The sequence below is a fragment of the Scyliorhinus canicula genome, chromosome 2 (genome assembly GCF_902713615.1).
Source record: "Scyliorhinus canicula chromosome 2, sScyCan1.1, whole genome shotgun sequence".
Classification (NCBI taxonomy): Eukaryota; Metazoa; Chordata; class Chondrichthyes; order Carcharhiniformes; family Scyliorhinidae; genus Scyliorhinus; species Scyliorhinus canicula.
The window spans coordinates 182,377,651-182,403,040 of NC_052147.1; the positions used below are offsets into that span (position 1 = coordinate 182,377,651).

General features: G+C 43.5%; 1 protein-coding gene across 2 annotated transcripts in view; it reads right to left on the reverse strand.

The window, feature by feature from the left end:
* The window catches only part of LOC119961806 (inositol polyphosphate 1-phosphatase-like), a 98,449-nt gene that overhangs the window by 61,204 nt on the left and 11,855 nt on the right, over positions 1 to 25,390 (reverse strand). The window contains exons 1-4 of one of the 2 annotated variants that reach the window (XM_038789151.1): positions 19,940 to 20,060; positions 13,274 to 13,507; positions 9,395 to 9,455; positions 3,068 to 3,268 (exon numbers count right to left, since the gene is read on the reverse strand). In XM_038789151.1, the coding sequence (XP_038645079.1) occupies positions 3,068 to 3,268; positions 9,395 to 9,455; positions 13,274 to 13,477 (466 nt within the window). In that variant the 5' untranslated portion in view covers positions 13,478 to 13,507; positions 19,940 to 20,060. Of the gene's footprint in view, positions 1 to 3,067; positions 3,269 to 9,394; positions 9,456 to 13,273; positions 13,508 to 19,939; positions 20,061 to 25,390 lie in introns of those variants that run through there. The other variant, XM_038789150.1, reaches the window with a different exon arrangement.

A 25,390-nucleotide genomic window follows, 5' to 3' on the forward strand; every position in this document is an offset into this window, starting at 1 on the left:
CAAGAACCTATCTATCTCTGTCTCAAAGACACTCAGTGATTTGGCCTCCACAGCCATCTGCGGCAAAGAATTCCACAGATTCACCACCCTCTGGCTGAAGAAATTTCTCCTCATCTCTGTTTTAAAGGATCATCCCTTTAGTCTGAGATTGTGCCCTCTGATTCTATTTTTTCCTTCAAGTGGAAACATCCTCTCCACGGGTCCACTCTATCCAGGCCTCGCGGTATCCTGTAAGTGTCAATAAGATCCCCCCTCATCCTTCTAAACTCCAACAAGTACAGACCCAGAGTCCTAAACATTCCTCATACGACACGCTCTTCAATCCAGGGATCATTTTTTGTGAACAACCTTTGGACCCTTTCCAAGGCCAGCACATCCTTCCTTAGATACGGGGCCCAAAACTGCTCACAATACTCCAAATGGGGTCTGACTCGAGCTTTATACAACCTCAGAAGTACATCCCTGTTCTTGTATTCTAGCCCTCTCGACATGAATGCTAACATGGCACTTGAACAAAGAACGAAGAACAAAGAAAAGTACAGCACAGGAACAAGTCCTTCGGCCCTCCAAGCCTGTGCCGACCATGCTGCCCGTCTGAACTAAAATCTTCTACACTTCCGGGGGTCCGTATCCCTCTATTCCCATCCTATTCGTGTATTTGTCAAGATGCCCTTTAAACGTCACTATCGTCCCTGCTTCCACCACCTCCTCCGGCAACGAGTTCCAGGCACCCACTACCCTCTGTGTAAAAAAACTTGCCTCGTACATCTCCTCTAAACCTTGCCTCTTGCACCTTAAACCTATGTCACCTAATAATTTGCCTTCTTAACTGCCGACTGAACCTGCACATTAACCTTAAGAGAATCTTGAACAAGGACTCCCAAGTCCCTTTGTGCTTCTGATTTCCTAAGCATTTTTCCATTTAGAAAATAGTCTATGCCTCCATTCCTCCTTCCAAAGTGCATAACCTCACACTTTTCCACATTTTATTCCATCTGTCACATCTTTGCCCACTCTCCTAGCCTGTCCAGGTGCTTCTGCAGCCTGCCTGCTTCCTCAATACTACCTGTCCCTCTACATATCTTTGTATCATCTGCAAACTTAGCAACAGTGCATTCAGTTCCTTCTTCCAGATCGTTAATGTATATCGTGAAAAGTTGTGGTCCCAGCACCGACCAGAGGCACACCATTAATCACCGGCTTCCTCAGAAGTACATCCCTGCTCTTATATTCTAGCCCTCTTGACGTGAATGCTAACATTGCATTTGCCTTCCTAACTGCCAACTGAACCTGCACATTAACCTTAAGAGAATCTTGAACTTGGACTCCCAAGTCCCTTTGCAAGCAGTGTGGGAGAGGTCCGGCCAAGTACATACACATGTTCTGGTCCTGCCCGAAGTTAGAGAAATTTTGGGGGTTGTTTTCAGCACCATGTCGACGATCTTGCACGTGGACTTGGAACCCAGTCCCCTGGCAGCCATATTTGGGGTGTCGGACTTACAAGTGGGGACAGATGTTTTCACCGTCCTGTTGCTGATTGCTCACAGGTGGGTCCTGTAGGAGTGGAGGTCAGCCTCTCCGCCCAGTGTCTCAGTGTGGCTTGGGGACCTGATGGAGTTCCTGTATTTGGAGAAGGTTAAGTTTACCTTGAGGGGGGTGATTGAGGAGTTCCACAAGAGATGAGGCTGTCACAATATGTGGACATTGTAAAACACATAAAGAGTTAATGTAATGTTACTACTCTCGAAACTAGATGGTGCTATAGAGCAACCATATAAATATCACATGCCTCCTTGACTTCTGGGACATAGATGGAGATAAAGGAAGATAGATGTAGAAAGTGGAAGAGAGCAAGACAGAGTAGTTGTGAGATAGTTGAACTAGGATAGTTAATGATGTGGATATGTAATCTTTACTTAACTAATTCCTTGGTAATATGTTTGAATCTAATTCAGTGTAGTGTAATAAATTAGCTTTGTTTATTAAACACAGCTTGTTGTTCTTTGTTAGCCCTACAACCTTCACCATCCTGAAAGAACTAAAACAAAGAACACAACACAGGGGCCTGTTTATTCTTCATTTTAAAGAGTTGTTTACCATCAACTGCAAGGGGGATGGGGGTATGAGGGGGTGGGGGGGAAGTAGGAATGGGGGGGGGCGATTCTTTTGAGTTATTGGGCTGTTGGGTGGTGGGGGCTCGTTGTTCTTGTTGTTTTGCATTGTTTTGTTTTATGTATAAAATGTTAAAAAACAAATACAAGTATTTAAAAAAAACATTATCTAGAGAGGACACCAGCCTGCCACCCAATTCTTTGACCTGGATAACCTCCCGGGAGATTGCCTGTCACCTCAGCTGTCAAGCCAAGAGACTACTGGTCTTCTCCCCATATTCATAATTAACCTCCCTCGAACGCCGCAACTGGCACCGCTTTATTCGTAAATAACAGGTCAAACTGCATCTACAGCTTTTTCCTACTTGCCAGGAGCTCTGGGATTGGGTCATTCAAATACCTGCAGTCAAATACTTCCACAATGTCATCCACCAACATCTGCCGTTCCTCCCTATCTATTAAATACAAAATCTTGACTGTCATTTTTTCTCAGCTATTAGATGGAAGATCAAATTTTGTTTTAAAAGTTGTCCATCTCCATGGGAGAATTGTGACAATGTTAATATATACTCATTGTAGAAAATTGTTATCCTTTCTCTTGCCCACAGGCCAACATATCCAATCTCAGAACAGAAAAAAACAAGACAGCTGACTGGGTTGCCTTAATGGTGGCTCTGCCTGTGACTTCCGTGCAGTTCTCAAAGTTTCTTGAAGTAAATTCAATGATTTAATTTACAAGGGCTTTACCACAGCCCTTAGCAAATTGGAATGCTGATTTATTATCCCAGGTATTCTAATAAAAATGAAATATCATATTGTTCCTTAATATTAAAATGAAAATAAATTTCACTCCAAAGCTTAATTTAAATACATTAAATCGATACTTTTAATTAAGGCTCTTAAATTTTCTTTTTACTGCCAGTTTATGTTCATTTTATTTGTATTAGCGGACGTACCTATAGGATCTACCCAAACTGCCAAGGTATCCTGGGGAATATCTGCTTTCACCTTCTCCAATGCAGGATCCTTAATGGAAACATCATAGTGAACAATCCTGGCCAATTGTTTGGCTGCTGTCATATTATCCTCCAGCACTTTGCTCAGCAGCTCTGCTGTCTCTCTCTCTGTTGCACAGACTTTGACTTCAATCTTCTCTCCTTTAATAGAAATAAAACTAGATAATATGCAGCACAACAAGAACTTTCAACCAATTATTTTTTTTCTGTTTTGAATTCTAGTTACGTTGAAATGTGCTAAACAGAAGTCACGTGATGTTGCGAAAGAAACAACACTAGCATACAGCTCCTTTCACCATTTTAATAAAATTTCATTGTGATAAAACAAATGACAAATTAAAAATACCCTCAGAAGGATCCTTTACTAGGAAAAGTGCGAACTGACAGGGTTACTGAAGAAACAGAACATCAGTGCTCACCAACTCACAGGGTGAAAAGCAATGGTAGTTGCTCAATATAGAAATGACAATATTTGCATCAAGTCAAATGTAATAATAATCCCTGATTACAAACCAGAAATGAACTTTTGCTAGTTGGGGCTGCATAAACCGTTGTTCGAGGGCATCGGAAAGGGTGAGTAGACTGTATTGTTTTCCAGATTGACGACAAACCATACCGCCAAATTTGGGCTTCCTGAACAGCTCCGAGTTAGAGCCTGTAGAACATTCGATGCCTGTAAATGTTCCTATAATTCACTCTGAATCAAGCTGACTTCCATTATATCAATGGCAGTGTGACAACAATATTTGAATTGGGTCAAAGTTTGCTGATTCTTGGTAGGAGAGCAGTGTTTTTTACATCAACTGATATAAATCACAAGACTGTCTTTACTAATGTAGTGTACAATGTATTTATCTGGCTTAGTGGTAGCACTCTAGCCTCTAAGCCAGGAGTTATGGCCTAAGCACTATTTCATGACTTGGGCTCACAAACTAAGCTGACACTTCAGTGGAATGCAACAGGAACATTGTATTTACATGTATTCCAATAAAATGTACAGTCTTTTTGGTGAGCTGTTCCCATCTGCCAATTCAAATAGTTGTAAAAGATCTCACTTAATTGTTATAAAAGATCCCATTTAATTCTTCCAGCAGAGCTGGATGTTCCTCTGCTGTCCAGACCAATATGGATCTCCCAACACCTCCAACCCAAACTGAAAACGTCATTTATCTCATTTGGCTTTTATGGGCACTTGTTATGCAAAACTGGCCGCCATGTTTGCCTACAAACCATTTTTCAAATCTAATTTATAATGAGGTGCTTTGGGATGTTGGCAGGTGATGAAAAGTGTTTCACAAATCAAGTTTTATCTTTTTTGAACAAGATTATCTTTATTTTATGAATTATCATGTACAAAGGTTCCATAATTTTAAAAAAATCATTCATGGGATGTGGGCGTCGCTGTGTGGCCCAGCATTTCTTGTCCATCCCTGAGGACAATGAAGAGTCGACCACCTTGCTTTGGGTCTGGAGTCACGTGTGGGCCAGACCAGTTAAGGACAACACATTTCCTTTCCTGAAAGGAAATTGATGAACCAGATGGGATTTTATGGCAATCAGCAATGGTTTCATTGTCATCATCAGACGTTTTAGTTCCCAATTTAAAAAAAACTGATTTCAAATTTCACCATCTGCCGTGGCGGGATTCAAACCCAGGTCCCCAGAGCATTACCCTGGTCTCTGGATTATTATTCCAGGACAATACGACTACGTCACTGCCTCTCCCCTTTAAAAAGTATTACAAAGAAGCACTTGAACCCACAACCTTCTAACACAGAGGCAGGAGAGTTACCAACTATACCACAGCTGATTTTTCTATGATGGCAGTAAAAGGAAAATACATCAAAGTGATGTTGATATACTATTGATTGCCTGTCACTTCAATTTTCCAACATGCTCTAATACTGACCTCCCTGTCCATGGCCTCTGGCAGTGTTTTGTTGAAGCTGGGTGTAAGCTCCAGAACAGCACCTCATCTTTTGATAAGGTATTTTGCAGTCTTCTGGGCTCCACACTAGGTGCAACAATTGTAACAGATGTAGCCCCTGCCCTCATTTTGTTTCCTGTTTTTTGCAGGTTTGGTTTTACTTTCTTGTTTTTTTCTTTTTCCTTGCTTCAGGGCAGCAGCTGTTCATCTTTCTGCCAACCACACCTCATCTGGACACATCTTTTGTTTCTTTATTTGTCCCATTACCACACCCTTTGGCCATACACCACAAATCTTTTTGTCATTTAATATCTCCTTTAGAAGACAGAGGGTAGTAGCGGAAGGGGGTTTTTCCGAATGGAGGTCTGTAACTAGTGGTGTTCCACAGGGATCAGTACTGGGACCTCTGCTGTTTGTAATATATATAAATGACGTGGAAGAAAACGTAGCGGGTCTGATTAGCAAGTTTGCGGATGATACCAAGATTGCAGGAGTTGCGGATAGTGATGAAGATTGTCAGAGAATACAACAGGATGTAGATAGGCTGCAAAATTGGGTGGGAAATGGCACATGGAATTTAACCTGGACAAATGCGAGATAGTGCATTTTGGTAGATCCAATTCAAATGGGAGCTACAAAATAATGGCAGAACTATCAGGAACATGCAGGTCCACAGATTCTTAAAAGTGGCAGCACAGGTGGAAATGGTGGTAAAGAAAGCATATGGCATGCTTGCCTTCATAGGATGGGGTATCGAGTATAAAAGCTCAAAAATTATTATACAGCTATATAGAACGTTGGTTAGGCCACATTTGGAATACTGTGTCCAATTCTGGTCACCACACTACCAGAGGGACGTGGAGGCTTTGGAGAGAGTATATAAAAGATTTACCAGGATGTTCCCTGGTATGGAGGGTATTAGCTATGAGATTGAGTAAACTGGAATTGTTCTCCCTGGAGAGAGGGAGGCTGAGGGGCAACCTTATAGAAGTTTATAAAAATATTAAGGGTATAGATAGTGTGAACAGTTGGACGCTTTTTCCCCAGGGTGGAAATGCCAATTACAAGGGGCCACAAGTTCAAGGTGAGGGGGGAAAGATTCAGTGGAGATTTGGAGGGGAATTTTTTTTTTTTTTTTACACAGAGGGTGGTGGTGGCCTGGAAGCCACTGCCAAGTCAGGTGGTTGAGGCAGATACGTTAGCGACCTTTAAGACTTATCTGGATAGGCACATGAACAGACGGGGTATGGAAGGATACTGGCGGTTGGTCTAGATAGGACATGTGATCACGCAGGCTTGGAGGGCTGAAGGGCCTGTTCCTGCGCTGTATTGTTCTTTGTTTTCCACTCTACCACAGACCTTCCCTTGTACTCTTTTCTAGCCCACCCTGCCCCTTTTACCTTGCTCAACATTAATTACATTTTTAACATTTCCCAGTTCTGATGAAAGATTATCAGCCTGGAACATCAACTCTGTTTCCCTCTCCACGGATATTAATTCTCTTTGGCGTATTTCCAACAGTTTTGGTTTTTATTTCAGATTTACAGCATCCACAGTACATTGCGGTAAGGACAATTTGTTAAATATAAAATTCAAGGTTCATGGGCCAGTGTTTAAAGAACACCAAAGTATATCATGGAGTTCACTTGACAACTTTTAATAGATTTTGGTTATGAGAAGCACAAGGGCCTACTTTCCAGGTGTTATGCAACAGAGACCTTAAGTATTTTTAAACAAAACAATGTTTTTTCTATGAATTCAGTTAACATTTTATAAACACACAGTAAACATCTTATCAACTACCAACACAAATACCACCCCCTACCAACACAAATACCACCCCCCCCCCCCCCCAAGACACAGTATTCTATAGGTAACCTTTAATAACTTTCCTAACAACATCCTTAAGCCAAACACCCTTTTTCCTACAAAACAGTAGGTTTGAGTTCCTTACAGAAAACAGGTATACTTTGAAGTTATCAAGTGGTCTGGAGACATTCTTTAGCATGCAGAGAGAGACCAAAAATACACCTTCTTTGTTTGAATGCAGCTCCCAACTAAAAAAACAAAACCAAAAAACTCAGAGCCACAAAGCAGCTTCCAGCTCAAAATGAAAATAAAAGACAGAATCGCGGCCCAGCTCCACTCAACAATGACATCACTGCAGCCATTTGATAAAACACACTTTTCTTAAAGGGACCCTCACAAGACACAAAGATTGCGGGAAAGCATTCAGGAGGAATAATCCTGGGTGCCACTACCTAGGGGCATTGAAGCTATTTCTGGAGTCCCCCTACTCTCCTTGTTATGAATCAGCTCACTCAGCACAGTTAGTATGGCTCAGTCACGCAGCCACTCAGTAGACATCCTTATTGTGGAGTATTAGCTCATTGAGTTGTCTTACCGGGGATGCGGTGGCGTAGGGGTATTGTCGCTGGACTCGTAAACCAGAGCTTTGGGACCCAGGCTTAAATCCCACCTCTGCAGATGGTGACATTTGAATTTTAAAAAAATCTGGAATTAAAAGTCGAATGATGACCATGAAACCATGGTTCACTAATGCCCTTTAGAGAAGGAAATCTGCCCTCCTTACCTGGGCTGGCCTACATGTGACTCCAGATCCACAGCTATTAGGGATGAGCAATAAATGCTGGCACAACCTGTGATGCCCACAGCCCATGAACAAATAATAACAAAAGCATTAAAACTGCCAAGGAGCAACAAGCTTACGCCAGTGTTGCCCCAAGTTCTGGAAAAACACACCTCAAGTATTGTCAACAGGGATCATCATTAGAGAATTTGTGGAAACTCCCAAAAATAGTGCATAGTGTTGACAGACACGTTTAAAAACACTGACCCACGTAAAGGCACAAGAGCTTTTACTTGGGGTTTAAACATCATTAATTAATTAGCAATCTTACAGGCCCCTCCGAAACATTCCGTTTGACCTCCTTCTACACTGTTGGGATTCTATGAATTTAATGCTCATACTGATGTCCTACTAACCCAAGCATCCAAACATTTCACATAGTTGGTGATGAACAAGCCCATCACCAGCAAAGAATGTGCATCTTCACAGTGAGATCACATCCATTATATTACAGTGAGGGTACAATGCTTGTGGTGATTTTGCAAAGACAACATCCAGTCATACTCAGTGGAATCTGGTCACAAAGCTTAAAAGGTTCCTTTGTCCACACTGTAGAATCTTGGGGTCAAGTAACCATATGAATGATGAGAACTTTAAAATTATTAAGTACTGGTGAAAGAGATAAACCTGGCACTCAGGTAGACTACTGAAAGGAAATGGTTTTGGCTGAATGTTTCTGAGAAAAACATTTTAGATCAGGATTTATTGATTACATTACTTGCAATAAGTTACAGAAAAGAAATCCTCCTCGTTTGGGCGTGTGAAAAGAAAAAGTGTGCACGTTTTCATTGTATGTATAATTTAATTATAGAAAACAAAGATCTTTTTGTATGTCCTTTTCCACAATTAATAGAATTGTGAAACGTCCCGGCCTGGGTCAGAGCTCAGAGAGTGGCAATTTATGGGATGTCCTATTGGTTAGATAAGGCATTGCCCAACATGTTGATGGAATGGGTGAGGGCAATGGAGTATCTGAGATCTTGGTGAACAATGGGACAAACAGTGCACCTCCTTAAAAAATAATGATGTTCAAAGATTGAGAAATAACAGAGGGAAGATTGGGAAGGAGAGGGAATTCAATGTCATTTCAGATGCAGAAATGAAAATAAAGAGAGTAAAGGAAAAACTGGATTAAGGGAGCAAGAAAAAATAATTTGAAATTTAAAAATATTTCAGCAACAAGTCACAACCTGAATGAATACGAGCCCATGTTATGAATTGTTGCTTTCAGGGCAAGAGGGGTTGATTGCAAGTTGTTAACAATTTAAACCTTGTTAATAGGGTACTTAAGCTATTAATGAATGGATTTAACTTCCAACACCAAATTTAGTGGGCAGTTAATGAGCAAATGTAACAACATTAAGGGCAAAATGCTGTTTATGTAAAGTTAACAGCAGGCAGGTGCAAATTAGTCAGGAACTTGTATCGATTTGCAATGAATTGGATTTATCTTCATCAGTTTTCAGGCTGATTTACACATCAATAAGATATTCTGTCATTCACCCACTTTTTTCTTTGCAGCAATGTCAATTCTATTTAATTTTGCAATTTTAAATGAAAGGCCATGTAAAACTGTTGACAAACATACATAGGCTTGCCTATGAGTCACACTGCACACATTCAAATTCAGCAAGCTGATGGAGTAATCCACCTGGTTTGATACGAAAGATTTAGATTTTAATTTACTTACCGAGACTGTTAGTAAATTGATTTGATTCTTCTCCAAAGATATAATCTTCCAAACCTGGAAACTAAATAATTGATTGTTAATGGTGATTGTTTTGGCAAAGTGATATTACTGACATATAACCTTGGAGGGGAAAAAAAGAAAATGACACCTCTATATATGCAAAATAGCCTTGAATGCTGATGTGTGCTTATCACATTTATGATTCTACATCTGGAAGTGTCAAACGTATATCAAAAGGGAATACTGCATGTCTTACATTGGGAAGCATTCAAATATTTGTGACCAACTAAAAAGACTTATTTTTTCACTGATCTCAGGGGATGCTATTTACAGCAATTCAAACTTGTAGCCTAAAAGGAACAGGTAAGAGTTTGTACATCCCAAGCGGCAGAATAATACCTTGTGCATTAGAAGTCTGCAACAAGTAACTCATCTCCTGACCCCCCCCCCAAAGCCTGTCCACAATCTAGATAAAAGCAAATTATGGCAGATGCTGGAATCTGAAACAAAAACAGAAAAATACTGGACAACCTCAGCAGGTCTGACAGCATCTGTCTGTGGAGAGAGAAGGGAGCTAACGTTTCGAGTGTGAATGACTCTTTGTCAAAGCTGCTTTGACAGTCCTGCAGTCTCAAAACATGAACTCCCTTCTCTGTCCACAGACAGATGCTGTCAGACCTGCTGAGATCATCCAGTAGTTTCTGTTCCTGTCCACCATCTACAAGGCACAAGTCAGCAGTGTGATGGAATACTCTCCACTTGCCTGATTGAGTGCAGCTCCAATACACAAGAAGCTCGACACCATTCAGGACAAAGGAGCCTGCTTGATTGGCATCCCATCCACCACCTTAAATATTCACTCCCTCAATCACCGATGCACAGTGGCAGCAGTGTGTACCATCCACAAGATGCACTGCAGAAATTCACCAAGGAACAAAGGTGCAGACAGCATCTTCCAAACCCATGACATCTACCACTTAGAAAGACAAGGATAGCAGATGCATAGGAACACCACCACCAAGCAACTCATCATCTTGACTTGAAACTATATCACTGTTCCTTCACTGTCAAAATCCGAGAACAAGGGGCAGCACGGTGGCACAGTGGGTTAGCCCTGCTGCCTCATGGCGCCGAGGTCCCAGGTTCGATCCCAGCTCTGGGTCACTGTCTTTGTGGAGTTGGCACATTCTCCCTGTGTCTGTGTGGGTTTCACCCCCACAACCCAAAGATGTGCAGGATAGGTGGATTGGCCACGCTAAATTATCCCTTAATTAGAAAAAATTAATTGGGTACTCTAAATTTCTTTTTTTTAAATCCAAGAACACTTCTGTGGGTGTACCTACAACACAGGAAATGCAATAGTTCAAGAAAGTGGCTCATCACTACATTCTCAGGGAAATTTAGAGATGAGCAATAAATTTTGGCCTACCCAGCAAGGCTCACATCCCGAGAAAAGAATAGTACAAGGGATAATGCTGATGTATTTTTAAACCAACATATGCTTTGGGGTAAAATATTGTTTTGCTGTGCTTTTATAGGCATGTATTGGCTGGCAGAAATCTAGTATGCACCCAACCAGAAGGCAAGAGGTTTGCTTGATACTGAGCTTTGAGTCTTATTTTTTAAAATTGAGGGGAGCTGACACACACACAAAGACAGGCGATCAGATCTAATTTGACCAACTTGCCTTCCTACCAGTGTTGCCCAAGGTGAATCCAACAGGGTAGACTAAGAAGGGGAGGAGGATGATTACTGTTTGATGAGTTTCACAGGAATCCTGTGAAGCAGGGAGGCATGGAGTGCTCCTTGTAGTTCCAAGTGAAAGTAATAAAATAGTACAGTGGTGGCCACTAGTTAGACTGCAGCAATCCCAACAAGACTTGCAGAGAGTTCACAGCTGATGGATTTTGTTGAGAGGTTCCTAAACAAGGGGCTGGTTTAGCTCACTGGGCTAAATCACTGGCTTTTAAAGCAGACCAAGCAGGCCAGCAGCACGGTTCGATTCCCGTACCAGCCTCCCCGGACAGGCGCCGGAATGTGGCGACTAGGGGCTTTTCACAGTAACTTCATTGAAGCCTACTCGTGACAATAAGCGATTTTCATTTTTCATTTCAAGTGTTAGGCTCCTCATTGACATTAGCCAGGAGCCTAAAATCTGTTTAAAATGGCCATCCTGTAGCCTGAAAATAATCCACAGCCAATATCATAATGCATGTTTTCCAAGGCTGAAATTGTATTCCTAGTTGAGGCAATTTCTAGGTCCTATCCTGCATCACATTGGCATCAGACACCCTATGTGCATTTTGTAGCAATGGTCAATTAGTGGCCAAGCTCACTGTCCAATTAGGATCAATGGGTGGCCTCCCAAAAGCCAATTGGTGAAGGTTTAGGATGATACTGCAGCCAATCTTTATTGAGTCATACGTTTAGTTGTAGAGTGGAGCAATATTGACATGTATTTCCAAACTCAACCACAGTACAGTTTTAGCATGTTTCCCTTTATTTGTGCTCAATTGAAACCCTAATTAATGTCCTACACCTGCATGTAATTAAACACAGTGGACATACAATTCATAGCCAATAAGCAACCTCCCAGTAATGACATTTGGGCAGCACAGTAGCATAGTGGTTAGCACTGTGGCTTCACAGCATCAGGGTCCCAGGTTCGATTCCCTGCTGGGTCACTGTCTGTGTGGAGTGTGCACGTTCTCCCCGTGTCTGCGTGGGTTTCCTCCGGGTGCTCCGGTTTCCTCCCACAGTCCAAAGACGTGCAGGTTAGGTGGATTAGCTATGCTAAATTGCCCTTAGTATCCAAAAAAGTTAGGAGGGGTTATTGGGTTTGATGGAACCATCAATTCACGAGACACGTGCTTTAAGATAATGAACAGTGGTTTTAATCTACTTACTACAGAGCCAGCCTGTTACCCGTTGAACTCTCGATGAATTGCAGGCTGGCTCTGGCCACGGTTATTTATACAGCAGTCAAGGGGGAGGAGTCGTGGGCGGAGCCAAGGGTGGAGCCCTGTACAAACTCCTGAGCATTCCCAGAGCTACTCCCCCTAGTGGTCGGATAACGCTACTGCGCTTACAATGGTATTGGTAAATACAGTGTGAATTACTACGTTACATTCACCACAGGGTTAAAGGGGATAGGGTTGAAATGAGGGCTCAAGTGGGTCGGTGCAGACTCGAATGGCCTCCTTCTGCACTGTATGTTCTATTGTCAGCCCCACCATCCGAAGTGAAGAGTGTGGCTGCTGGCATAAATTCACAGTGCACCGAGCCCCTAATGCTCTGGAACAGCACGATGGGGTTCAGATCACAAATGTCCACATGCTGACCTTCAGTCATACCGCTGTGGAGAGATCATTCCCGTAATAAAAGGAAGGAAACTAATCAAAGTCACCCCACATTGTTCTAGATCCTTCTGCCTTCCATCCCCTCAAATAGTGTTGCTGCTAACGGCACCAGGTTTAACGGGATTGGAGGGACTTCTAAATCAGACCCACCCTTAAAAACTGCCAAATCTAGAAAGTGATCCATTGTTCTAGTGTAAAATAGAATGGAGAAAATCAATCCCAGTTAATCCCAAAATTCCAGTGTTAATCACCATGGCTGCGAGAGATCTGATGGGTTTATTGCAAAGCTATGATGCTCTTAATATCCTGTAGCAATTAGTCAGCATAATAGGCTTGCCATCTAAAGTTTTACTGATTCTGTTTTCATAAGAAAAAGTACAACAGCCAATGTACTAAGTGAGCACCAGAATAGTGGCAATACCACAGCTGTCCAAATTCAAGTTAACTATTTCCAGAAAGAACAGACAGCATTGTGAACAAATAGTCTCAAACTAATTTTTTTTTGGTTCAAGGTACTTACTTTCTTTCCAATGTCATGTTTGATGACTTCTTGGACCAATACATCTGCTAGCGTTTTGAAATCACTAACAAATTTCTTATTTTTCTCATTCCCTTTCTTTTCCTGTACCAACAGCTGAAAGAGTGTCTCCTCTTGCTTGCAGGCACGGGCAATGTTTGCAGATTTTTCTGAGGCATAGACGAGTGCAGACAGGAATTCCGACATTTTGAAACCCAATTGTCAATGTGTGATCACCTGGAATTAAAGAAAGGGCGGCATGTTACAGCGTGCAAAACCTACCATTATTTACATAGAAAGCATAGCTCCTCTCCATGTACAGAGACATGTTCACTCGTAAACATTATTCAAAATATATAATTCACCTGTTTTGAAGCAGTCATATATGGCTAAATGGTTCTAAGGGGAGGTTTGCTATATAAGCCTGATCTCTGGAAGGCAACTGAGTTCTCTGGTGTAAACTATGAAAGCTTGTATGGCAACATCAATATAATGCACATTTCCATTAGCACGGTGCAAATTGCCCCAAAGCGCTTGTACTTATTGCTCCAGGGATGCTATTACTATGATCATGGCTATAGTCATGGCATTTCTGCATAAACTGGCAGTAGCCATAAGTCAGTAACACAATTGGAAAAGACTTGTTTAAATACCAAAACAAGTTATGTTCAGAAACTAAAACGAGAATCAGGGATTCACAGAATGGGTACAGCACAGGAGGTCACTCAGCCCATCGTGTCTATTCTAGTTTTCCAAATGAACAATTCACGTTGTGTCATTCCCCTTCCCTCTTCCCGCAATCTTCTTCCTTTTTCAGTTAACAATCCCCCTTGAATGCCTTGATTGAATCTGCCTTCACCACACTATCAGGCAGCACATTCCATATCTTAACTGCTCACTGCTTCAACGATTTCCCCTCATGTCTCCAGTGCTTCTTTTGCTAATTTCCCTTGGCCTGTGCCTTATTGTTCTCGATCCATCCATCAACAGGATCAGTTTCTCCCTATCAACTCGTGCAAAAAGGGGGCAGCATGGAGGTCAGCAAAAAGGACAGCGGGTGAATCTCAGCATTCCATCCCTTTCCAAAAGTTCAGTCCCTGGCGACAAAACCGCCTGCTGACGGGTTCCAGTGGGAGTGGGTTGAGGCCCTCAAGTGGTCATTAATTGGCCACTTTAGGGCCCGCATTTGTGCCATGTTGGGAGGGTCAACCATGAGCCTTCCCACCTGGAACTAGATTCTGGTGGATGCGGGAAGGTGGTGGAATTAATTACATGTCCTTCTTGCCTCCAAGCTCACTAAAGAGTGCAGAAGATTCTGCCCCAAGTTACTTATTTGCAGGTGCAAAAGGCCTCATGCTTGTTTCAGGTGCGAGCCCTGAAGAGCAAAACAGGGGTATTTTCACTAAAATGATGGGTGCAGCACCACCCACCTGCTATTCTGAATGCCAAGTCTCCCATTTTACACCAATAACTGATACATAGTGCCAACAAAATACCATGTTTATGCTTTCAATTCTCAATTTTTGCTTCCTTTTATAGATAAGTGTTTATCAGAAATTGAATTACTTAAAAGTAACCATAATCATAGGCGAAATCAGGGGAGATGACACGACTGCAGAGAATTAAACCTCACAAAATGATACGCACATTCTGTGAATTGGTCTTGAAACATTATACCAAAGACAATTAAAGGGCAAGAATATTTTGCTTGTAATTATGGTAATTCAGAACAAAGTTTTACAATGACCACAATGTTCATAAAGCTTGTTTCTTTTTATTTGAGCTTATTCTGAATCAAACTTTAATGTTGCACACTACAGCCAGGTTGAATTACTTCCAACACAAATATCTTGGTATGCCCATGCCAAGAACATAATTTCCCTGAATTAGTACTTCTACCCAAACAACTAAAGGAAAAGTTACACCCGCTGACAATTTAGATTAATATTTCAGATAAAGCAAAATGAGGTTAGTTCCATCAACTACCATAGAATACAATAAATAAAAGAAAACCTAGCATCCAGATTACAGGATGAATGCCCCTCAATGATCATTTCAAATAAATTGCAACTTTATACATTCATTTTGGACAAGATGCAGCAACTGAATGACCTCAATCCTGTCTTTACAGTCCAGTCAACATATATGTCTCTGTAATCTTCAAAGTTCCCAAAGGTTCTTTCCCTTTTCCCTCAACAATTGGTTGTCTCACTAATTACATAGCGCAATTGAACATCTTCTGCAACATAGAAGCTGACATAAAAGGGAAATCCTTTTTGGTCTGAATAATAATACCTTCCTTTGAATAACTTCTACTGTAAAAGCAGCTTGCTCAATAGACTGCAGGATTTTGTAGCAGAGCCAAAGTATTGATCGTGATATAATTAAAGAGGCAATGCTGGACAAATGTTTTTGGCCACTTCTGTCATTTCAGAAAAAAGTAAGAAGAACTGCATCATTTGTGTTGTGTTGTTGCACGACATATGACACATTTTGGTATGGTATAAATTATATATTGGGAGAAAAGGAATTAAGGCTCCTTAACTTTTTAAAGGGAGACCATTTCCGTTTAATTCAGCGAGGGCTATGCAGAACAACGATGGCATAATTGCTACAAATTAATCTTTAACTAACCTCATTAAGAAAATATTGACGGTACAATGAATTTCACAGCGCTTTGTATGAATATCAATCTATCCAACAGCTGTCTGATTTACACCACAGTAGGTGCCTGCTAATCAAGCAAAAGCTTTTAATCTTAGTAACGGTATTGAATAAACGGGTGTTTCCTAAATATACTACATATGACATGTTCTCAACCAATTACAAATACTTACTCTGTAAGTAAATATTGAATGTTTTGCTTGCATTTGGACACCCTTTCTCATGTGCATCAAGCAAAAGCATGCATTAAGCATGTGCATTCTTAAAGGGCACAATTCTTAGACTCACTTTCCAATTATTCAAGCCTCAGTGATTTGTATTGGATATTCGTTGTCTCCCTTAAATTATTTGACTCCTTTTAAAAGTGCCTCCAGTCTGTAAATGTCCACATAGAACTATTCCAAAAGGAAACAGGCATTTTATCCGATTCTCCATCATGTTGAAAATGTCAGTGTCAAACATAATTACCATTCCTGAGACCACCCACAAGATCTGTGCCTCATATTTTTCCATTTGTTGCATTTTTTTCTTTTAAACCGCTGTTGCCATTTTTGGTTTTTAATTCCCCCCTCCCCCCCACCCCTATCAGCTCTGGCGATGAGAAATATGGAGAACACATTCCTTTGAACCTTTTGACCACAATGTCGCCCTGTAGGTCAGTCAACAGGAGGTATATTTACAATCTACAGCCAGACATAGTTCAATATTTCCTTAAACGGTAACACACAGAGATTTGCTGTGGAATTATTGAAGCTCACATTATTGAAGCATGTGGCCACCATTTACATTTGACACGGTTTTCAGCTGCCTGAAATGAACATCTTCATCTTTATATTAGCACAACCTTTACAAGGGTGTAGTCAGCAGATTAGGGTTTTTTTTGTGAGCACCCTCAATCATAGATCAGCCAGAACAAAGCATTTTCTACACATCAGAAACCACTTTCCTAGCGGTTTTTGCAAGAAACGTTTGATTTTGTTGCTATTAGAAGTTTCTTAATTCATGTTGTGTGTTAAACTATGCAATGAAATAATGATTTGGTGGATAATTATATCTCATCTTTATGTTTTACCTCAAAAGTTTGTGTAATTGTGTAACAAAATACATTGAGAAAGTAAAATACAAACTAAAGTACAACACAATGAAAAGCAATAACATCAAATAGCAATGTTTAAAATAGGCCAATTCTGAAAACATCAAGATACAGTACTGGTAAAACAAGGCAGAGTGGTCTCGGCCAGGGACAAATTATATGAGAGACAGAGGGAAAACAAAAGCAGAAAATACTGAGGAATATCAGTTTTTAGCTTGAGTCAGGTGGGAAGCCAAATTCTATTAAAAGATTTTGCACTTTGCTAGCACGCTTAAATAGAGCTCTTGGCAATGGTGAAAGTTTCTAGGTCTATGAAAAGATCTGATTTCACCTTGATACAGACTGGCTCAGTATCTTGTCAGCAGGTGGCAACTATTTTTTGTTCTCGGGATATGGGCACCGCTGGCACGACCAGCATTTACTGTCCACCCCTAGTTGCCCTTGCCCTTTTCAGAAGGTGGTGGGTAGGATTTCTTCACGAACCTTTGCACTCAAATGTTTGTCCAACTGAGAATCGGACTGTTTATCCCAGGATAATAGATTCATTGTCTTAACTTGGTCATCAACTTCAAAATAAACCTATGCTGCAATATAATAATCTCCACTGAATCTCCATGAATGATCAAGATCAGTACAAATTAATTATAACTGGGTCATTTTCTTTTAGTAAGAAATGTGACCCTGAACGGCACAGTGGTTAGCACTGCTGCCTCACAGCACCAGGGACACAGGTTCGATTCTGACCTTGGGTGACTGCCTGTGTGGAGTTTGTACATTCTCCCCATGCCTACATGGGTTTCCTCCAGGTGCTCCAGTTTCCTCCCACAGTCCAGAGATGTGCAGGTGAAGTGGATTGGCCACACTAAATTGCCCCATTGTGCCCAAAGGTTAGGTGTGGTTGCAGGGATTGGGCGGGGGTGTGGACCTAGGTAGGGTGCCCTTTCAGAATGTTGGTGCAGATTCGATGGGCCAAATGGCCTCCTTCTGCACTGTAGCGATTCTATGTTTCTCTGAATATGGAACTGCACAATGTGTCCTTGCATGGATATTCTGGAGACTTCTGGCAGGTGCTCCCCACCTACTGTAGCTCCCCAATGCAAACAGCATAGCGTTCTCCCTATTTTTAATATAAAAATATTCCAAACTGGTATCATCTGTGAGATTTTGCTTTAAAAAACAGCTCATCCACTCTTTCTGCCCATGTACAGATTTTTCAAAACTTCACCCTGTTTTTTCCTCCAGCATAATGTATCCACGCCTGTGTAGCAGTTCACCAAATTACAGATGCCAGTTACATCCTGCGCAAATTGAGTTCCCTCAATCACTTGTGCTAATCGAAAAAAGCATTGTGATGGAAGGCAGACCTGGTCTCCCCCCCCCCCGCCAATCAAATAAATTTCCACTAAATGCGCCCAACTGCAGGACTTCTAATTGGATCTTAAAATTAAACCTTTCTTTTTAGGTACAAGAGTACCATCTGGTATGTTTTACAAGCTTTTGCTTTTTCTTTCAAATGTACTCTGTTACAACTGCTGAACACTAATATTACCAGTAAGTGATTCTGTACAGTCTGTTAAAAATCATTTCCTGTTATTTTAACTCAGGTGGTGCTGACATTTTCAGCTGTAAGAATCAAACCGAGTAAGACAACTCCAAGTACATCTTTTATATTTTTAAGCAAATCGATTATTAAATTGCATTCTAAAACACTGCCAGATTGTCTATGAGCTTCATTAGTGCTCCGGTTTCCTCCCACAAGTCCCAAAAGACATACTGTTCGGTAATTTGGATATTCTGAATTCTCCCTCAGTGTACCCGAACAGGCGCCACAGTGTGGCGATTTTCACTAACTTCATTGCAGTGCTAATGTAAGCCTACGTGTGACAATAATAAAGATTATTATTATTATTATTATTATTAATAAATGGGAACAAGTCTCACAGTGAGTGCATTTAGCCGCATATTTTCCAGTGCTTGCAGCGCCGAGAAACACATGGTCATTCAACGAGACTCGTGTTGTAAAAGGGACCTCAGCAGGGAACGCGCGCCTGAGGCCGCACATAGCCCCGTTTTATACACATTTGTGGGGACCAGTGCTGAACAGCGCTTGCTCGAGATCTCTGAGGGAAAGGGGTGAATCCTCAGGTACCTAGGGAATCTGCACATTAGAGCGTGATTAGCTGTCATTCTTTAATGTGCCGATTTGCCAAAGATTGACTCTGCCTACAACGGGCGGGATTTAGATCGCAAGGTTGTGTTGGATGTCTCAAGGCGTTGTGAGTCAGGTAGATCCCGGAAGCAGGGTCTCCATGCTTTTATCGGCCATGCAGTGCCACAGAGAGCTGCTTTTCAGGTGAAGCATATGTTTAACGATACTGATTCATGATTCATCATGATTCATCATGATTCATCAACCTTGCCCCAACAGTGATCCTCCGGTCAAAGCACCACCAGTCAGCTCTCCCCCTCAAAGGGAAAAGCGGCCTATGGTCATTTGGGACAATGGCGACTTTACCTTTTTACTGAAACAGAAGCACAGTGGTTAGCACTGTTGCTTCACAGCACCAGGGTCTTGGGTTTGATTCCCGGCTTGGGTCACTGTTTGGTGGAGTCTGCATGTTCTCCCCGTGTCTGGGTGGTTTTCATCCGGGTGCTCCGGTTTCCTCCCACAAGTCCCAAAACACATGCTTGTTAGGTGAACTGGACATTCTGAATTCTCCCTCAGTGTACCCGAACAGGCGCCGTAGTGTGGTGACTAGGGGATTTTCACAGTGACTTCATTGCAGTGTTAATGTAAGCCTACTTGTCATACTAATAAAGATTATTATTATTAAATGAATTTGAACAGAAACTTGCAAAAGAAAAAAAACACACCTCAATCAAGCACAATTTTGGAGCAAATGTGCGCTTACATTTTCAATGGGTCCCAAAGCAGAAATGCCAAGCATTTTCCTTCACACAAATTTGTATGTCTTCCGCAGAAACATTCATTGTATTCCAAAAGGAACAGAAGACTTGGGGTCGACTTCTTGGTGCCCCTGCTGTTTATGCTGATGGGAACTCAAAGTCAGTTTTCACATCCATCACCGCCATCTTTCAGACACACAGAACAGGATAAATGTTCCTTTTAAGTTTTATTACCTGTGTCAATTTACATTGGCAAGAGATTGAATTATATTTTACAATTAGCTAAAAGTTGCTGCAGTAACTTGAGTATAATTCTCACTGAAGACAACAATTGAAAAGAAAACTCATTATTGCAAGAACTATTTTTAAAAACAGGAACAAGTTTGAAGGTGAAATTATTAAGAAAGTATGCAGGAAAAATGCCACCAATTGTAATTTAGTTTGTTACAAATTTGGATTTTCTCAATAAGGGCTTTTGACTATTCTAGTACATTTACATGTACTGTTTATATTAAATAATAAAAATAGCACCATAGCATCATCAATGTGTCAATCCACTTCATTTTACTTTATGCAAACTTGTCAGGCAAATCATCTTTCTATGCTGGCCAAGTACCTAACAAGATTATGTCAATGTTTATTTTTAATTCCCTTTAGGATATGGGGATCACTGGTATGGCCAGCAGATGTTGATCATCCCTTTTTGCCCTTCAGAAGGTGATGATGGGTCTTCTTCATGAGCTTCTGCAGAGGATATGGTAAGGTGCTTACACAATGCTGTTAGGTAGGGATTTTCCCTTTCCTGGAGGATATGGTCAACTCGCAATACTAGGCGATTGTGGTCGACCACGCGCCACACTGGGTGGACTTGCAAATAGACCGGGGGGTGGGGTAGCCCCCGACTTGGAGATTAGACGTGGGGTTGCTAACAGATGAGGAGGTGTGTGAAAGGGTGAGGGCTGCCATTCAGAGATATGTGGAGCTGAATGACATGGGTGAGGTTTCGGCTGCCATGTTATGAAGGCACTTAAGGCACTGGTCGGGGGGAATCTATATCGATCCGGGAGCATAGGGATAGGACAGAGATGCATTGCCCTCGTACCCCCATCACCTCCAGCAGTCCAATGGGTGCCCACGCCCCTATACCAGGCCCGGGCAGAGATGGCTAGGCTGGTGGAGGAGATCCTGCTAGTGGATAGGACATAGTCGGAGGTCCTGGAGCCAGGCTTGTTGAAGGAGCGCCAGATGGAGGTCGGATTGATGTCTACGGGGAAGGCACTTGGACTATGAGTATATGAATATGAGGAGAAGGTGAACAGGATGCTGGCCCACCAACCTAGGAAGCAGGAGGTGGTGAGGGAGGTCGGAAAGGTGGAGAATGGGAGGGAAGGGTGGTCTTGGACCTTGTGGGGGTGAATGGGGTGTTTGAGGAATTCTATAAGAGAATAAATTAACCCCCTGGCTTGGGAAGAGGGAATGCAGTGATTCTTGGACAGGTTGGAGTTCCTCAAAGTGGAGGAGGACCTGGTATAGGGGCTTGGGCACCCATTGGACTGGTGGTGGTGATGGGGGGTATGAGGGAAATGCAGGCAAGGGAGGCCCCAGGCCCGGTGGGTTCCCGGTAGAATTTTATGAAACGTTTTTGCGGTATCTGAGGCCCTTGTTGGTATGGGCATACAATGAGGTGAGGGAGAAGGGGGTGCTTCCCCCTCTGTCATCGCTGGCTTCGATATCATGGGTGGCATGGTAGCATCGCGGTTAGCAGCTCCAGAGTCCCAAGGTTGATTCCTGGCTTGGGTCACTATCCGTGTGGAGTTTGCACGTTCTCCCCGTGTGTGCGTGGGTTTCCTCCGGGTTCACCGGCTTGCTCCCACAGTCCAAAGATGTGCAGGTTAGGTGGGCTGGCCATGCTAAATTGCCCTTAGTCCAAAAAGGTTAGGTGGGGTTACTGGGTTACAGGGATAGGGTGGAGGTGTGGGCTTAAGTGGAGTGGTCTTTCCAACAGCCGGTGCAGACTCGATGGGGCGAATGGCCTCCTTCTGCACTGTAGGGACTCTATGAATCTAATTCTATGATCCTTAATTTTGAAGGACAAGGACCCCGAGCAGTGCGGGTCTTACCATCCAATTTCGCTATTAAATTTAGATGCCAAGGTGTTGGCAAAGAACTTGGCCTTGCGCATTTAGGACTGTGCGATGGGGGTGATAGGGGAGGACCATATGGCGTTGTAAAAGGGAGGCATCTCTCGACGAATGTTGGGTGCTTATTGAATGTGATTATGTTGCCCCTGGAGGGACAGGAGGTGGAGGTCACTATGAATACAGAGAATGCCTTTGATCAGGTAGAATGGGAATATATGTGGGAAGTACTGGGATGGTTCGGGTTCAAGGTTTTTTTGATTGGGTTCGGTTGTTATATCGGGCACCGGTAGCAACGTAGGGACGAATCAGATGATTTGGGGGTATTTTGGATTGCACCAAGGAACTAGAAATGGATGTCCACTCTCCCTGTTGCTTTTTGCCTTGGCGTAGAGCCATTGGCAATGGAATTTAGTGCATCAAGACATTGGAGAGGGATAATTCAGGGGTGGGGGGGGGGGGGGGCAGAGCATAGGGTTTCTTGATATGTGGATGATCTGCTGCTTTACATTTCGGACCCACTGGAAGGTATTGAGGGGATCATGAGCATCTTAGAGGAATTTGGACGGTTTTCCGGGTATAAATTAAACATGGGGGATAATGAGGTCTTCCCCATCCAGGCAGGGGGACAGGAGAGGAGGCTGGACGAGCTGCCGTTTAAAGTGGTGGGGACGGACTTTAGATACTTGGGCATCCAGGTGGTACAGGGGTGGGAACAACTCCACAAATTGAATCTGCTGCAATTGGTAGATCAGTTGAAGGGGGATTTCAAAAGATGGGACGTGCTCCCGCTGTCACTGGCGGGGCGGATGCAAACCGTGAAATGATGGTGCTTCAGAGGTTCTTTTTGGTTTTTCAGAACCTTCCGAAGTTTGATTGTTTTTTTGGATTTCGGGCTTTGTGTGGGCGGGGAAATCCCCACGTGTAAAAGACGTCTTGCTAGACTGGGAATGTGGGGGGAGGGCTGGCCTTGCCAAATTTAATGAACTATTACTGGGCAGCTAATAAAGCCATGGTTAGGAAGTGGGTAGTGGGGAGGGGTTGGTGTGGAACGGATGGAGGCAGTCTCTTGTAAGGACACAAGTTTAGGGGCACTGTTGACGGCGCCTCTGACATTCTCGCTGGACAGGTACTCCACAAGCCCGGTGGTGGCCCTCAGGGTGTGGGGACAGTGACGGCAGCACCTGAGGTTGATGGTGCCTCAGTCTGGGCACCGGTCTGTGGGAACCAGAGATTTGCACGCGGGCGGGTTGGATGCGGGGTTCCTGGAGTGGCGACAGGCGGATATTGAACGGTTTGGGGACTATTTGTTGGGGGTAACTTTTCGAGCTTAGAAGAACTTGTGGAGGAGTATGAGCTGCCGAGCGGGAATGGGTTTCAGTACTTACAAGAACAGGATTATGTCAGGAAGCAGGTGCCGTTCATCCTGAATTGCCGCCCCTGAGGCTGCAGGACAAGGTGGTGTCGAAAACCGGGGTTGGCAAGGGAGGCACAGTAGTACAGTGGTTAGCACTGTTGCTTCACAGCGCCAGGGAGCCGAGTTCAATTCCCGGCTTGGGTCACTGTCTGTGCTGAGTTTGCACATTCTCCCCATATCTGCGTGGGTTTCCTCCAAGTGTTCCAGTTTCCTTCCACAAGTCCTGAAAGACGTACTGTTAGGTGAATTGGACATTCTGAATTCTCCCTCAGTGTATCCGAACAGGCGCCGGAATGTGGCGACTGGGGGATTTTCACAGTAACTTCATTGCAGTGTTAATGTCAGCCTACTTGTGACACAAATAAAGATTATTATTATTAGATTTATAAGGAATTAATGGATTTGGGAGAGCCAGGATCGGAGAAGTTAAACGGAAGTGGGAGGAAGAGTGGGGGTGGGGGTAGGTTGAGGCTGGGTTATGGGAGGAGGCTCTGAGGAGACTGAACGCATCCTCTTTGTGTGCTAGGCTGAGCCTTATTCAATTCAAAGTGGTTCATAGGGCGTATATGACGGTGGCCAGAATGAGCAGGTTCTTTGAGGGGGTGGACGACAGATGTGGGCAATGCACGGAAGGCCCGCGAACCATGTCCACATGTTCTGGGCTTGTCTGAAGCTGATGGGATTCTGACGGTGGTTCACTGACGTTATGTCTGAGGTACTGAAGGTGAAAGTTGCCCTGAGACCAGAAGTGGCAATTTTCGGTGTCACAAGTAGGCTCCTGGTCGCCGCACTTCGGCGCCTGTTTGGCTTTCGCAGGGTCGACTTTCAGGACTTGTTGGAGGAAACCAGAGCACCCGGAGGAAACCCATGCAGACACAGGGAGAACCTGCAGACTCCGCACAGACAGTGACCCAAGCCGGGAATCGAACCTGGGACCCTGGCCTTGTGAAGCAACAGTGCTAACCACTGTGTTACCGTGTCGTTCCTGTTAGATAAGTGTCTCCGGATCCTTTGAAACCCTGCCAAACATTTGAAATAGCCGCGAGAAATTGTCACCAATGGCGTCCATTGGAACTGAAACATCTGATGGCTTTTTTGTTTAAGTTCCAAGTGGTATTTCATTTCCACTTCAGAGCAGATTACGTGTTAATTAATGGAGTGCAGCAGGTGCTGAGATTCTGTTTTTTTTAAATAATATTTGATTAAGGTATTTGAAATTTTTTATAACAGTAACAAAAACAATGACATCAACATGGTAAAATAAAAATTCCCCCACCCCCTCGCCAGCCCAATCTTCACACACCTCAACCATACAACAACAATCTGCCCCCCCCCCCCCCCCCCGGAATACTGCATCTGCTGACATTTTTAATTTTCCCCGAGAAAGCTGCCGAACGGCTGCCACCTCTGAAGAACCCTAACATTGACCCTCTTAAGGCCACCACCACCTCCGCCTCCTCTGCTTCTGAGGGCATTATAATAACATTTAAAAGCCTTTGAACATTGGCCTTGAGTTGCCTGCCCTTTACAAATCCCGTCTGGTCTTCCCCTATCACCCCCGGGACACAGTCCTCTATCCTTGTGGCCAGCGCCGGCCCTAGGGTTGCTGGCGCCCCGGGCAAGCTGAACTTCGGCGCCCTTGGGGGGGGGGGGGGGGGGGGGGCTGAGGGGGGGCGGGGGTGGGGGGGGCGGACCGAGCGGGGGGGCGGAGCGAGGGGGCGGACCGGGGGGGGGGGGGGGCGCCTCGGGGGAGGGCGGCCACCGCGCATGCGCTGGTTGGCACCGGCCCAACTGCGCATGCGCGGGACCCGAGTCTCTGGTGCCCCCCAGCACATGGCGCCCCGGGCGACTGCCCGAGTTGCCGGTGCCTTGAGCCGGCCCTGCTTGTGGCCAGTATCTTA